At 36.2% G+C, this 15,170-nt stretch overlaps 1 protein-coding gene and 1 pseudogene across 1 annotated transcript; both read right to left on the bottom strand.

Moving 5' to 3' along the window:
• Positions 1-1,455: 1,455 nt before the first annotated feature.
• LOC127227311 (olfactory receptor Olfr180-like) lies at positions 1,456-2,408 on the bottom strand (annotated as a pseudogene).
• Positions 2,409-13,953: 11,545 nt separating this feature from the next.
• Positions 13,954-14,907, bottom strand: LOC127227345 (olfactory receptor 181). Its single transcript, XM_051191648.1, has one exon. The coding sequence runs from the start codon at positions 14,905-14,907 to the stop codon at positions 13,954-13,956; it is 954 nt and encodes a 317-aa protein (XP_051047605.1).
• Between the last annotated feature and the right edge of the window lie 263 nt (positions 14,908-15,170).

Raw genomic sequence — 15,170 nt, 5'->3', positions numbered from 1 at the left:
GTTCCCCCTTCCCTCCTCATCATTATGTCCCAGCATCCATCTCAGGCAGAGAACCCCTGGTCGAGGTTGAGAGAGAGAGACAGAGACAGACAGAGACAGAGACAGAGAGGAGAAAGAGGAGAGAGAAGAACAATAAGAAAAGTAAAGGAAAGGCAAGGAAAGGAAAGAAAAGAAAAGAGTATGAAAAAAATAAAATCCAAGGAGTCCAATTTATTTTGACCAAGTATTTCGTGTCAGGAGACTTCCTCTGGAGTGTGGCTGGTATGTTCACAGAGTGTCCTCTTTTTTTATTCACTCTTCAAGTACAATTTCTTGTGCTGAGATTTGTAGCCCTTCAGTAGAGTGTGGTTCACCTACCAGAAGCAACATTCTTCATGAAAACCGACTCTCCCTCCCCTCACTACAAAATGGGCTCTATTAGGGCCCGTGGTCTTGTATACTCATAGGTTCTTGGCCCTATGTTGATGATAGGTATGTGTTTCTTCTTTTTGGGAGCAGGACTTACATCCAATCAGAGACTGGTTGGTTACTCCTGTGTTTACAAGAGCATCAAGACATAAGGTCTGTAGTCACATGATAATTTAAGTAAGAAAGGAGAATTCATGTAGACTTTTGTGCAATTTTTTTATTTTGCAGTACAAGTAGAGGAAAATATAGACTAGAAGCTTATAAAACCACTCTGGAAAAATGTCTAATTCTAACTGAGGATTTGCACATTACCCAAGATTCCCTATATCCCAGGGAAAGGACTGTACAGAAAACATTGAGAATATATTAGGCACCCTTAGGAACAAACTAAGTTTCCAGATTGAGTTTATCCTACTCAAAAAAATAATTATTAAAATTATTAATCTTAGAAAATATGCTGAGCTCATTACTTTATTGATATTCAAAATATCAATACTTTCCTAGTATATTTTAAAAAGATACGTTGTAAAAGCTAGTGATTATATTTATATGGTATAGTTTTTCTGCACTAGTTGTGTTTGTTTTACATCCTCAGAACATTTCTTTTGAGGAAGTAAAACTTTAAGATGTTCAAAGACAAAGAAAGAAATGACAAAGGGAGAGGAGAAAGAAAAGGAACAATTTCTGAATGATAATAACCAAGCGCTTTCCTGGAAGTTTTAAAAGTTTTGGGCAATGAAAACCTTACACAATGTTGTTCAATTTACTAAACAATGTTGATAAAAAGATACCCTGAAATATTTAAACATCTGATTGTGATATGCCATTAATTTACTACAGTGATACTACTGGAAAATAGAAAGGAGGTAACAAGAGTAGATATGACAATTTTTATATTTACATTGGCTTTAAGTTATAGAATTCAGATGAATAATTAACAAATTATTTAGGAGTTACACTAGTAGTGTAATAAATAGTTTAATGATTTAAAACCTACTACTTTACATTTTTATTTTTATATTAATAAACTCATTTCAATGAGCTATATTAGTCAGCTGTAGAAGCTGAAGATTTTTTAAAAGTACTATAGGTACTTGTAATTTTCTTAACAGCATTTAAAACCTCCTTATTTCTAAGGCTGTAAATAAAAGGGTTTAACAAAGGGATTTTATTGTATAAAATACAGCCACTGGTATATCTTTATTCCCTTCTTCAAATGGTCGAATATACATGAGAAGACAGATGTAGAATGTTGACACAGGAAAAAAAATGGGATGCACAAGTAGAAAATGCTTTTCCTCTCCCATCCTTGGATTTCATCTTGAAAATAGTGAACAGAATGTAGAAATAAGATATCATGACAGTGGTAATAGTAAAGACTTGAATTGGCATTGAAAAATATATATCATTAATTCATTAATAAATGGGTCCGTACAGGACAGCCTGTAGAGTGGAAGAATATCACAGAAGAAGTGATCAATGCGATTTGATTTACAGAAAGTTAATCTTAAGAGACAGCCTACATGAATCAGAGAATGCAAGTTGCTGGCTATGAAGGTGGCTATACTCATCTGAACAGAGAGCTTCTTGGACATCATGGTGTGGTACTGCAGGGGGTTGCATATGGCCACATAGCGGTCATAAGCCATTGCTGCCAGAAGGAAGCAGTCTGCAGTTTCAGCAAGACAGAGAAAATAGAACTGCACCATGCATTCATAGAGAGAAATCCTTCTGTCCACAGAAAAGAAGTTCTCTAGCATCTTGGAAGTGATGGCACAGGAGCAGCAGGAATCCATGAGAGCCAGGTTGCCCAGAAAGATGTACATGGGTGTGTGAAGACGGCGTTCCATGTAGATCAAGGCCACCAGCCCGAGATTGCCCCCCATGGTGACCAGATAGATGGCAAGAAACACCAGGAACAGGAGGGTCTTCAAATCTGGGTGATCTGAGAACCCCACCAGGATGAACTCTATTGTCAAAGACTGATTTATCTTCTCCATTCTTGTTTCTATGCTGAGACAAAAATTATTAAGAAGGTTGATATTATTATAGGCAGAATATGGCTAAGTATCCTTCTGTAGTTACAGTGAGCAAATGAGGATCTCCCATGAAATATGTCATTGTAGGTTAAGTTATATGAGAAGAAATCACACATAAATGATAAGAGTGCATATACACAGATTGTGCAAATATATATATGGCTATAATCTTGAGATTTCTAGATGCATCATATGGATTATTATATGTCTCTGTATAAATACATGATCAGTGTAGGTAATTTTCTATTTTTCCATTTAAAAGAATCTCCTTGTATATTTTCAAAGAAAAATCTGTGGGTCAATGTGTTCTTTAAAAATAATTTTCCCTCTGCATGTGTTAGTGACTAATTGATAAAAAAAAAATCATAGAATTAAAGTCTGAAAAACATTTTTTCTATTTTATGTTTTCCATCTATGATCATTGTGGGATATTTTAAATGAAGGCTCCTTTAACTTTTAAGTTTGGATAAGATTGCATAATATTACTTTTTACTTAAAATTATTTCTCTATGGGTTTTAATATATTTAGGATCCCACTCTATCTTGTTTGATAAATTCTCAATGAATTGCTTCTACTCTTAATTATCCTGTATTCTGATATTTTCTGTGCAGTCTCCAGTGTTCAGCATGTATGGTTTATTGTGAATCTTAGTGACAAGCTGTCTGCTCATAGTATTCACACTGATAAGTAAATGTCAAATATCTGCTATGTACTCATGAATGTTGTTCAGATGAAGCAACCTTTTTTATATATTGAATACAATAAATGTTTTATATTTATATGATTATTTAAACTTTAAGTTATTTTCTTTGTTCGTAGTCGACATGTTAGAATTCAACAACCACCCTAATTTTTGGATTTTAGTTTGTCAAGAATAATAATGAAATATTTAAATCTAGAAACAACATATTTTTTCTGTTATAATCATTTTGTTCTCCTTGAAATTGCTACAGTTCTCTTGCTTTAATAGAGCTCAAAATATAATCTTTTAAGAACAGAGTGCAATAGTTACTTTAATAGCATTGCTGTATGATCACACTGATTTTTAATTGTTGTCTAGACTGAACTTAATACACTGTTTCCTTTTTCACTTCCATAATATGGAAAAGTTTTCTGGTGTTGTAACACTAATGGCTTATAAATAAATGAATAAAATAAATTATTGCTTATATTTTAAATATATAACACTACACTATATCTCAAATTGTTACTTTTCATGAGTTTTTTATTTAAATTAGAAACAATATTGTTTTACATGTCAATCACAATTCCCTCTTCCTACTCTCCTCCACTACTCCCCGCTGACCCTCTATCCCATTCCGTACCCCATCAGCTCCAAGGGAAGGTGGGGCCTTCCTTGGGGGATCTTCAAAGTCTGTCCTATCATTTGAAGCAGGGCCTAGGCCCTATGTGATGTCTAGGCTGAGAAAGTATCTCTCTATGTGGAATGGGCTACCATAATCCATTCATACACTAGGGATAAATATGTATCCACTACCAGAGGCCCCATAAACTGCCTAGGTCTCCTGACACCCACATTCAGGGGGCCTAGAATGGATCTATGCTGGTTTCCAAGCTATCAGTCTGGGATCCATGAGCTCTTCCTTGTTCAGGTCAGCTGTTTCTGTGGGTTTCTCCAGCCTGATCTTGAATTTTTTGATCATCACTCCTCACTCTCTACAACTGGATTCCAGGAGTTCGGCTCAGTGTTTAACTGTGGTTGTCTGCTTCTGCTTCCAACAGCCACTCTGGAGAAGGCTCTAGGATGGCATATAAGGTAAAAGAGGAGGGGAGAGGAGAGTATAAGGAAGCAAGAAGATTGAGTCAGGGGAAGAATAGAGGAGAACAAGAATAGAGATACCATAATAGTGGGAGCCATTATAAGTCTAAAGAGAAATCTGGCACTAAAGAAATGTCCAAAGATCTACAAGGATGACACTAAGAATCTAAGCAATAGTGAAGAGGCTACCTTAAGTGCCCTTCCCCTATAATGAGACTGATAACTACCTTATAATTTATGTTATTTAAAAAATGCTTTTAGCCCTATAAGATGTTGCTTTTTATCAACATAAACCAGCAAGTCAAATATGTATATTCATATTATAAATGTAGACAATACAAATAGATTTTAAAACATTGTATCAGAACATACTATATCAAAACTCATTTTTCCCTCTAGTACCATGCAAAATTATTCACCCAAATCTAAACAATTTTAATGCCTATGCTAGAATTAGTTTTCAGAGTTGCAGACAATTTCTCTGTGTATTTGCTGATAAAACTATGGTGCTTTCAAGCTCAGAATGGACAAAATAACTCACCTATGTCTTCATTCTGTCTTTTCAGTAGATCTTCAATTCAGACACCAAATAAACATAAGTGAGTAAAAGTAAATAAATGTAGAAGAATTTTAGATTTGTTTCTCCATCATTAAAAATTAATTTCAAAGACATCCACATACTGTGAGCTCACTACCCATAATTCTATATAGATGAATAGAGTCACCTGATGCTTACAGAGGCCTTAAAGCATTGGGGAATAATTTATAAGAACCTAGGACACTCTCTTTACTCATAGGTCAGTGGCAATTCTAAAGGGAGTTACTTGGCATTGCCAATAGGTATTTCTACAGAGACTCTAGACTAGAAAGCTGGTTCCCAAAACACCATTAAACCAAACATCTTAATTAAAGGTAAGAAAAATGAGACTTTGAGTTTAAATCTAATAGCTATCAACAAAGTTGGCTTTAACATCATCTTTATGGTTCATGAATTTGATTACCTGTGCATCATTGATCTTGCTTACACAGAAATAACAATACTCAGAAAAATAATATGGATCGCTTGGTAACAAATTAGAACAGAAATTTGGATTTCTGGACAAGACAGCAAAAGATGGTTCAATCAACTGGAATCACATTCTTTTTTTGTCACAACCTATAGTAAACTTGACCACATCCTTTAAATGTATTTTTTGACTTGGTTTTTAGAGACAGAGTTTCTCTGTGTAGTTTTGTAGAGCATGTTGGCCCTGAACTCACAGAAATCTGCCTGCCTTTGCCTCCCAATTCCTGATATTAAAAGTGTGTACCACACCACCTTGCTTATTTTCAGATTTCAAATATAAAACATATTGAAATCTTTATGATATAAATATTCTTAATTAGGTTTTCTTTGTATATTCATCCAGTTACAGGAAGGAATATGGAAAGTCCTATTCCATCTTATATTAATTTCCTTTTTATTTTACATATGAAAAGTCTCACATAATTTCAGATACTCTTGGTAGTTCATGACTTATTTAAAATTACTGAAGATGTTTAAATTACATTAAATTCAAATTTTATTAAATTATCAAACAGAAAAATCAGTTAGTCTAACATTGAATAGAGGAATCCTTAGTAACTACTGGGTTAATCAGAAACTTTATATATAAATGATAAATAATCTCTTCACAGTTATCCACATCAAGTATAAAACTCTAAAGAGTAACATAGACTAAGTATTAAAAATAGTAGAAATATCCTTATACTGAGTGCAGTAACAAGGACAGAGAATACGAGTTCTGTGTGATCTCGGGTCTGGGATCTGATGACATCACAGAAGGTGAGAGCAGAGTTGTAGCTGCCAGAGACTGAGAGCGGCAGTGATGCAGTGAAAGGTGAATGAGTAGGCAGCTACACTGAGCAGCAAGGAGTTCGGGAGGTGAATACAGGTCATAGTCACATCTTGTAGAGTTCTAAAAGTGAAAAGATTTTGAAGGTTTTCACAACATAAAAGTGATAAAAGTTTTGGGAGGTAAATGTGTTTAATCTGACAAACTTTGTATGATACATACACATATTGAAACATAAAATGGCATCCAATTTGTCTGTACTATTTGGTGAATGGGTTTGATTTGTAAGTGTGTGAAAGAGCATGTCTATGTACAAGTCAAGAGGACACCTGCCTTATTCCTTTCAAACAAGTCTCTTCCTAAGTCTGGCCATCAATCCTCAGTCATCATAGTATCTCTACCTCCTCACCTCCACAGAGCTAGGGTCACAGATGTCATGGACAATGTGTAGTTCTTAATTGGTTATTAGAGATGCAATTTGGAACCCTGATGCATCCTTCTGATGACACTTTTTGTTGGTCTTCTATTTCATGAAGGTTTTTGTTTTAAAGGGTCCATGTCTTCCTCTTGGGTAGATTTCTAAGTCTTTGATGCCTTGCCTTTTCATGTATCCTCTGATTGGCACATCTTCTGAAGTGCACCATGGCTGATTTCGCATGATAATCTTTTTAACAAGCAAGCATCTCTCTCCAGATGTTCTAACTATGACTTAGAAAGGAGGAAGTGGGTAACAGTAACAGTAAAGACATAAAATAAAGCCAAGTGTTCAAATATACTCAGGAAATAGTTGGAAAAAGTAACTGTATATCCAGAAAGGATGATAATGGAAAACACATAGATAATAGATGCTGTTTTATGGTTTCTATTACTGTGAAGGGAACATAATGGAACATAATGAAGAAATTCTGGACCAAAGCAAAACACAAAACCAGTGGGTGAACTCCTAATTCTTCATCTCCATGGCTGATGTCAAAGCATTCTTCAGGAAGATCTCCAACTGCTTTCAGCTTTGTTGACTACAACACAATTGCCTTTGGCTGTTTCTACTCCCTGTTAGCAGCTTTTCAATGGCTCTGGTATCTCCAACATTTTGGAATCTCCAAACCAATCCAGGCTTTACCTTCACAGATTTATCCATGGCCTCTGTAGGCCTCCATGCAGGAACACCTCAGACTCATGCCTGACCTCATAGGCTTTCCTTACTTTCCTCTAAAGCCAGAACTATGTTGCAGAAGCTGCCAAGTTATGCTGATTGCTGAGGCTAGAACATGGCTTCCTTGTTAAAACATATCTTCACTAGTTTTCCATTTTCAGTGCCTAAGCTTGGCTGTCCTGGAATGCTCTACAGATCTGGCTGGCTCTGAACTTAGAGATTTGCCTCTCTCTGCATACAGACTATTGGGATTAAAGTAAGCATGCACAACACACCCAGACCTAAACTTTTCATTAATTCATTTTCACGATTTGGAAGCTAAATTGCATGGAATCTTTCCTTGAGGTCACCACTTGCTTTTTTAATCCATGATCAGGCTTTTATTAATCTGTTTTTCTCATTGAACATGGATGTATCTCCCTTCTACTTACTTCCTGGTACAACTTTTGTGCTCAAATTATACATTTTGCAATGTTCCTTGCTCAGCTTGCTCCTTTTCATTATAGGTCATGGAAAAAGTTAACACCAATAACCATGTGACAGAGTCAATACTAGGCTATTTTGAAATTTATGCCAATAAAATAATCCAAAACTCTTCAAGTGTCATGCATATTTTCAGATAATGGCAAAAGGCAGCCACATCCTTCACCGAAGTATCAAAACAATATTCTCTAGGCTTCACATTAATATTCTTATCCCCTGAAACCTCTCAAAACAGACTCCTAGAGTTCAATATGCTCTCAGTGCCACTGACGTCCATGTTCCTACTATGATGACCCATGAAGCTCCACGAAAGCATTCCACTGCTTTCCTAATCCAAAATCCTAAAATCTACATTATGTCAAGCAAAAACAGAGTCAGATCTTTCACAGCAATTCCATGGTCCCTGGGACCAACTTCTGTCTTAGGATTCTACTACTGTGAATAGACACCATGAAGACAACTCTTACAAAGGAAAACACTTAATTTGATTGGAGTTGGTTTACAGTTTCAGATATTTAGTTCATTATAATCTCAGTAAAAAGAAGGGTAACATGCAGACAGACTTGGTGCTGGAGAGAAACAAGGGGTTCTATATGTGGGTCCACATGCATCAGGAAGAGAATGACATACAGTTTCTGAGACTTTAAACCTACCCCTGGTGACACACTTCTTTCAAAAAATGCTTACCTACTCAAACAAAGCCATAATTCCTAATAGTGCCACTCCATATATCCAAGCATTCAAACACATGTGTCTATATGTGTCATTCCTATTTAAACCAACTCTAAGGCTAAACAATGAAGTTAAAAATTAAGAAACTAATACTATGAAATAAAAATGCAAATGAGGGGATAAAATAGGTAAGGACAGTAAAGATTTGGGATGATGAAATCAAAATAAGGGAAAGTTAACAACACATATATAATAAAATTTTAAAATTAAAAACAGTGAACATCACTTAATATTGTATAATGATATACAGTATAACATACTTTGATTCTTCTCCTGAAGATACTAGTTTTGAAATTTACAAGGAACTAGAAGGGGGTGGCATAAATCGCTGCATCAATGTTCCAGACATATTAACACCCCCCACAAAGAGGGATCCTTGGAAGCTGAGCCTTGCCTACCTTGCCCATGAGTAAAGACAACAACCATAATGGGAATGAACATATTTTGAAATATATGATAAACAATGTAGTGAGTATAAAAAATAATCTTAAATCCATTCATAGCAGCCAAGACAGAAAAAAGAACCTTTTATCAGGATTTTAAATTCGATTCCATTGGTTTACCTGTCTATTTTTGTGCCAATACCAGGCTGTTTTCAGAACTATAGCTCTGTAGTAAAGCTTAAAGTCAAGAATGGTGATGCCTCTTGAAGTTCTTTTATTGTACAGGGTTGTTTTGGCTATCCTGTGTCTTTTGTTTTTCCATATAAAGTTGATTATTATCCTTTCAAGGTCAGTGAAGAATTGTAGTGGGATTTTAATGGGGATTGCATTGAATCTGTAGATTGTTTTTGGCAAGATTGCCATTTTTACTATGTTCATCCTACCTATCCAAGAGCATGGGCGATCTTTCCATTTTCTGGTATCTTCTTTAATTTCTTTCTTTAGAGCCACAAAGTTCTTATTATGTAGGTCTTTTACTTGTTTGGTAAGCGTTACACCAAGATACTTTATGTTGCTTGTGGCTATTATAAAGGGTGATGTTTCTCTGATTTCTATCTCTGTATCTTTGTCATCTGAAAAAAGTAGGACTACTGATTTTTTTGAGTTTATCTTGTATCCTGCTAGTTTGCTGAAGGTGTTTATCAGCTGTAGGAGTTCCCTGGTAGAGTTTATTGGGTCGCTTATGTAAACTATCATATCATCTGCAAATAAAGACAGTTTGACTTCTTCCTTTCCAATTTGTATCCCCTTGATCTCCTTTTGTTGTCTTATAACATTAGCTAGAACTTCCAGTATGATATTGAGGAGATATGGAGAGAGAGGGCAGCCTTGTCTTGTTCCTGATTTTAGAGGAATTGGCTTAAGTTTCTCTCCATTCAGTTTGATGTTGGCAGTTGGTTTGCTGTATATTGCTCTTATTATGTTTAGGTATGTTCCTGTTATCCCTGATCTCCCCCAAGACCTTTATCATGAAAGGGTGTTGAATTTTGTCGAAGGCTTTTACAGCATCTAGGGAGATGATCATATGGTTTTTCTTTTTCTGTTTGTTTATATGGTGGATCACATTGATAGATTTTTGTATGTTAAACCATCCCTGCAATCCAGGGATGAAGCCTATTTGGTCATGGTGGATGATTTCTCTGATGTATTCTTGAATTCGGTTTGCCAGTACTTTATTGAGTATTTTTTGCATCGATGTTCATCAGGGATATTGGTCTGTAGTTTTCTTTCTTAGTTTTGTCTTGTGAGGCTTGGATTAATCCACACCTAATGAACACCTATGAACACCTGATTTTCGACAAAACAGCTAAAATTATACAATGGGGCAAGGAAAGCATCTTCAACAAATGGTGCTGGCACAATTGGATGAGGGTGTGTAGAAGACTGCAGATAGACCCATGTCTGTCACTATGCACAACACTCAAGTCCAAATGGATCAAAGACCTCAACATCAATCCAGCCACACTGAACTTCTTAGAAGATAAAGTAGGAGTTACCCTTGAACAAATTGGTCTAGGAGACTGCTTCCTGAACATAACTCCAGGGGTACAGACACTGAGAGCAACAGCAAATAAATGGGACCTCTTCAAACTTAGAAGCTTCTGTAAGGCAAAGGACACAGAGGACAAGACCAAACGGCAGCCCACAGACTGGGAAAAGACTTTCACCAGTCCTATATCCGACAAAAGGCTGATCTCCAATATATACAAATAACTCAAGAAACTAGTCAACAAAACACCAAATAACCCTATTAAAAAATGGGGTACAGAACTGAAGAAAGAATTCTCAATAGAGGAAATCAAAAAGGCTGAAAAACACTTAAAGTGCTCAACATCCTTAGCTATCAGGGAAATGCAAATCAAAACAACTTTGAGATACCATCTTACTCTTACTAGAATGGCTAAAATTAGAAACACCAATGACAACTCATGCTGGAGAGGATGTGGAGAAAGGGAAACACTCCTCCACTGCTGGTGGAAGTGCAAACTTGTACAGCCATTTTGGAGATCAGTATGATGGTTCCTCAGGAAAATGGGAATTAGTTTACCACAGGACCCGGAAATCCCCCTCTTAGGCATATACCCAAATGATCCACATCCATGCAACAAAGACATCTGTTCAACTATGTTCATAGCAGCACTATTTGTAATAGCAAGAACCTGGAAGCAATCTAGATGCCCCTTAATTGAAGAATGGATAATAAAGATATGGCACATCTACACAATGGAATATTACTCTACAGAAAAAAATAATGGTACCTTGAAATTCACAGGCAAGTGGATGGCACTTGAAGTAACCATCTTGAATGAGGTAACCAAGTCACAAAAAGAGGAACTTAGTATGTACTCATTCATATATGGATTTTAGACCTAGAGCAAAGGATCACCAGCCTATAATTCACATCACCAGAGGAACTAGGATACAAGGTGTATTCTAAGAGATTCATATAAAGTTCCTCACAGAAGCGGGAAGGGACAAGTCCCCCAGAGCACAGGGGAAGTGGGGGGGGCACAGTGAATGGAGAGAGAAGTAGGAGAAAGCGAGGGGGAGGAGAGGAAAACATGTGCAACTAGGAAGATTGAGTCAGGATATAAATAGAAGACAGGAGAGAGAGAGAGAGACAGAGAGAGACACAGAGGGAGAGAGAGAAAGAGAAAGAACATAAAATAGGGAGCCAATATTTGTTTGAAGAGAAAATTGAAACCAAAAAAAATCTAGAGCCCTACAAGGCTGCTGCCAACCAACAATTTGAGCATCTGTGGAAAGGCTACCATAAATGCCCTTCCAAGATAGTGAAATCAACAACTTACTTATCCATGGAGCCCTCGTCTAAAACCTGTTGGAAACTGGAGCAATCACCCATACATAAACACTGAGTCAAACTAGAATCCAGATGCAGAGGGAGAGGACAAGACCAGGTTGCAGAAACACATAGAGACAGCTGACCTGAACAAGGAGGAGCTAATGGGCCCCCCCAGACTGATAGCTGGGAATCCAGCATGGGACTGACTCAGGACTCCCTGAATATGGGTCTCAGTTAGAAGGACTGAGCAGTCTAAGGGACCTCAGACGGTGGAACCAGGATGTATCCAGGGTGCTCAAAAGCACCTTGCAAACACATCCCCAATGGAGGGATAACTGCATTAACCTAAAGACAGGAGAGAAGCCCTAGTCTCTACTTTAAATGACCTGTCAAATGTACATGACCCCACCTGGATGGCATTGCCCTACATATGGAACTGGGGTTGGGGGATGGGATGGGATGGTGGTTCAGGTGCAGATGAGAGGGCAGAGAAGATAACAGTGAGGAAGAGAGGGTGGGAGAGAGGGAGGGAGGGAGGGAGGAAGGGAGGGAGAGGGAACTAGGATCGACATGTAAAATAATAAATTAAATTAAAAAAAAATGCTTTGACTCCAAAATTTAAGTTGAAGGACAAGTTACTGGGGAAAAGGATTTCTATTTTTGTTTCCACAGAAAATGAAAAGAGTGGATTCCTTCCAGACTAATATGGTTTGATCAAGCCAGACCACCTGAAACAGAGTACGAGGTGATCCTACATTCAAAACAGCTGGACAAAGCAGCCTTACAGACTACAGCCAGGATTTCTGCATCTTCTTCGAATCCCCCATGACAGCGCCCCTTACCAGCAGGAAGTAGTTTGGAAAGAACAACGCCCAAATTCCCAAATATTGTCTATAAATGTTTGTTTTCATTTAAATGGACTTGGTTATATTTTTTAAAAAAAATTAAAAAAAAGAAAGTATTCATTGAAAGATTAAGTATAATTAAATTCTGTGATATTCTTCTCCAAAAGAGAAATCTAATGATGGAAAAAATATGAGAAAGATCCAAATAAGAATGATATAACATGTATAGGCAGAACTCTTCTCAAGTGTCAAGGTAATTGATGACATGGACACTCTCAAATTCTGTCACATTCCATAGTAAAGTAAATAGAGTTGATAAGTAAAGACAAATTGGCTTCATAACTGAAATATGGGCAACAACATTAATTGAAGATGCATTAAAATTCAAAATAAAACCTACATGTAATAGTATTGTATGAATGTAAATATCTTAATAATAAGAATGCCATGATAATATAAAGTTGCTCACTTTAATGAGTTTTGGTGAAATGGCAACAAACTCTATACTATTAATTTGTTTCCGTCACAACCTCAGGTCATTAACAAAGTTGGCATGGATGGTGAAAAGGATAGTAGGTCTCAATCCTAAACAAAGAAACCATAAGAAAATAAGTAGTGCTGAAAATTAAAACATAGTTTTATATGAATAAGAGGACAACAACTTGTTGTCTAGTAAGATGGTCATCCCTGAATGCAAACATGCAAATAACTTAACACAGACTGAGCAGATTGTACTTATGTGTTTAGGAATATATAGGTATATATATTTATGCATATGCACATACGCATTATATACATAACATATAAATAGACATACAGAAATGGGTGTGAAATAACAATTAATGAAAAAGGAAGCCAAGAACTTGAAATTTAAAACTTCTAGCTGAAGTGTCTACTAATCTAACATAAGCTGATAAAATGAGTAAAACTATATAAATTTGTATGATAGTCTACTAAATATAATGATATTAATAATAATATTCTAAAAGGATGCAATTAGATTTATGTCATAGGTTTCTCTATTGCATTTGCTTTACAAAATGAAGAAGAGAAGGAAATATTTTGAAAAGTTAATTCCTGGAAATTTTAGATTTGGAATTCTGGAAACATAATGCATACTTTTTCCCATTAGCTAAACAACATTAATTAAAGAAGAATTTTGCAATTAAACCATTCAATTTTGGAATTTATTAGTTTATTGAATATGAAATTACAGTACTAAAGAAAAATCTCTTACAAATAATGAAACTAGATAGAAGAGTTAATTTTTTTCTTGTTTATAGAGAAGATTATAGTTGACAAATTATTTTGAATCAATTGAGTATACTGTTTAATAATGCATTCTAATAATTTAAAGGCTAATACTTTATATAAACCACATTTTCAATATTCTATATTTCATATTCAGAAAATTAGTTTAGTGATATAAAATTAATGTTCTGATGATGCTGAAAATTTTTTTAAAGTGCCGTAAGTTTTCATAACTTTCTTAAGAGCATTTAAGACCTCCTTGTTTCTCAGGCTATAAATAAAAGGATTTAACAAAGGAATTATTATTGTATAAAATACAGCCACTGGAATATCTTTATTACCATCTCCAGATGGTCCAATGTATGTAAGAAGGCAGATGTAAAATATCGACACAGAAAAAAAGTGGGACCCACAAGTAGAAAATGCTTTTCCTCTCCCATCCTTGGATTTCATCTTGATAATAGTGAACAGAATGCAAAAGTAAGAGCCCAAGATAGTGGTAATAGTAAAGACTTGAATTGGCATTGAAAAAATATATATCATTAATTCATTAATAAATGGGTCCGTACAGGACAGCCTGTAGAGTGGAAGAATATCACAGAAGAAGTGATCAATGCGATTTGATTTACAAAAATTTAATCTTAACAGACAGCCAGTCTGAATCATGGAATGCAAGTTGCTGGCTATGAAGGTGGCTATACTCATCTGAACAGAGAGCTTCTTGGACATCATGGTGTGGTACTGCAGGGGGTTGCATATGGCCACATAGCGGTCATAAGCCATTGCTGCCAGAAGGAAGCAGTCTGCAGTTTCAGCAAGACAGAGAAAATAGAACTGCACCATGCATTCATAGAGAGAAATCCTTCTGTCCACAGAAAAGAAGTTCTCTAGCATCTTGGGAGTGATGGCGCAGGAGCAGCAGGAATCCATGAGAGCCAGGTTGCCCAGAAAGATGTACATGGGTGTGTGAAGACGGCGTTCCATGTAGATCAAGGCCACCAGCCCGAGATTGCCCACCATGGTGACCAGATAGATGGCAGAGAACACCAGGAACAGGAGAGTCTTCAGGACTGGGTGATCTGAGAATCCCATCAGTATGAATTCTGTTGTCAAAGAGTGGTTTTCCTTTGTCATTTCTGATCTGTGTTGAGATGACATTATAAAGTAATTTAGCTACAGTTACAAACGGAATGCATATTACCCAACTCTAATTACAATATGAATGTAGAAGAACCTCCTCACATCATCTTCTGTTATCTCCTGAAGAGCAGCACAACCAGCATGGGTCATTGTGAGAAGTTTCTCATAGATAATGCACAGGGGCTGTCCTGATACATTCAGGGAGACTACCTCGTCTGTCAATTGCCATTTCCCAACTTGATAGAATTTTTAAAGAA

Source organism: Phodopus roborovskii, unplaced genomic scaffold (genome assembly GCF_943737965.1).
Source record: "Phodopus roborovskii unplaced genomic scaffold, PHOROB, whole genome shotgun sequence".
Classification (NCBI taxonomy): domain Eukaryota; kingdom Metazoa; phylum Chordata; class Mammalia; order Rodentia; family Cricetidae; genus Phodopus; species Phodopus roborovskii.
The sequence above is the reverse complement of the archived record's forward strand: the minus strand, read 5'-3'. Positions and strand labels throughout refer to the sequence as shown.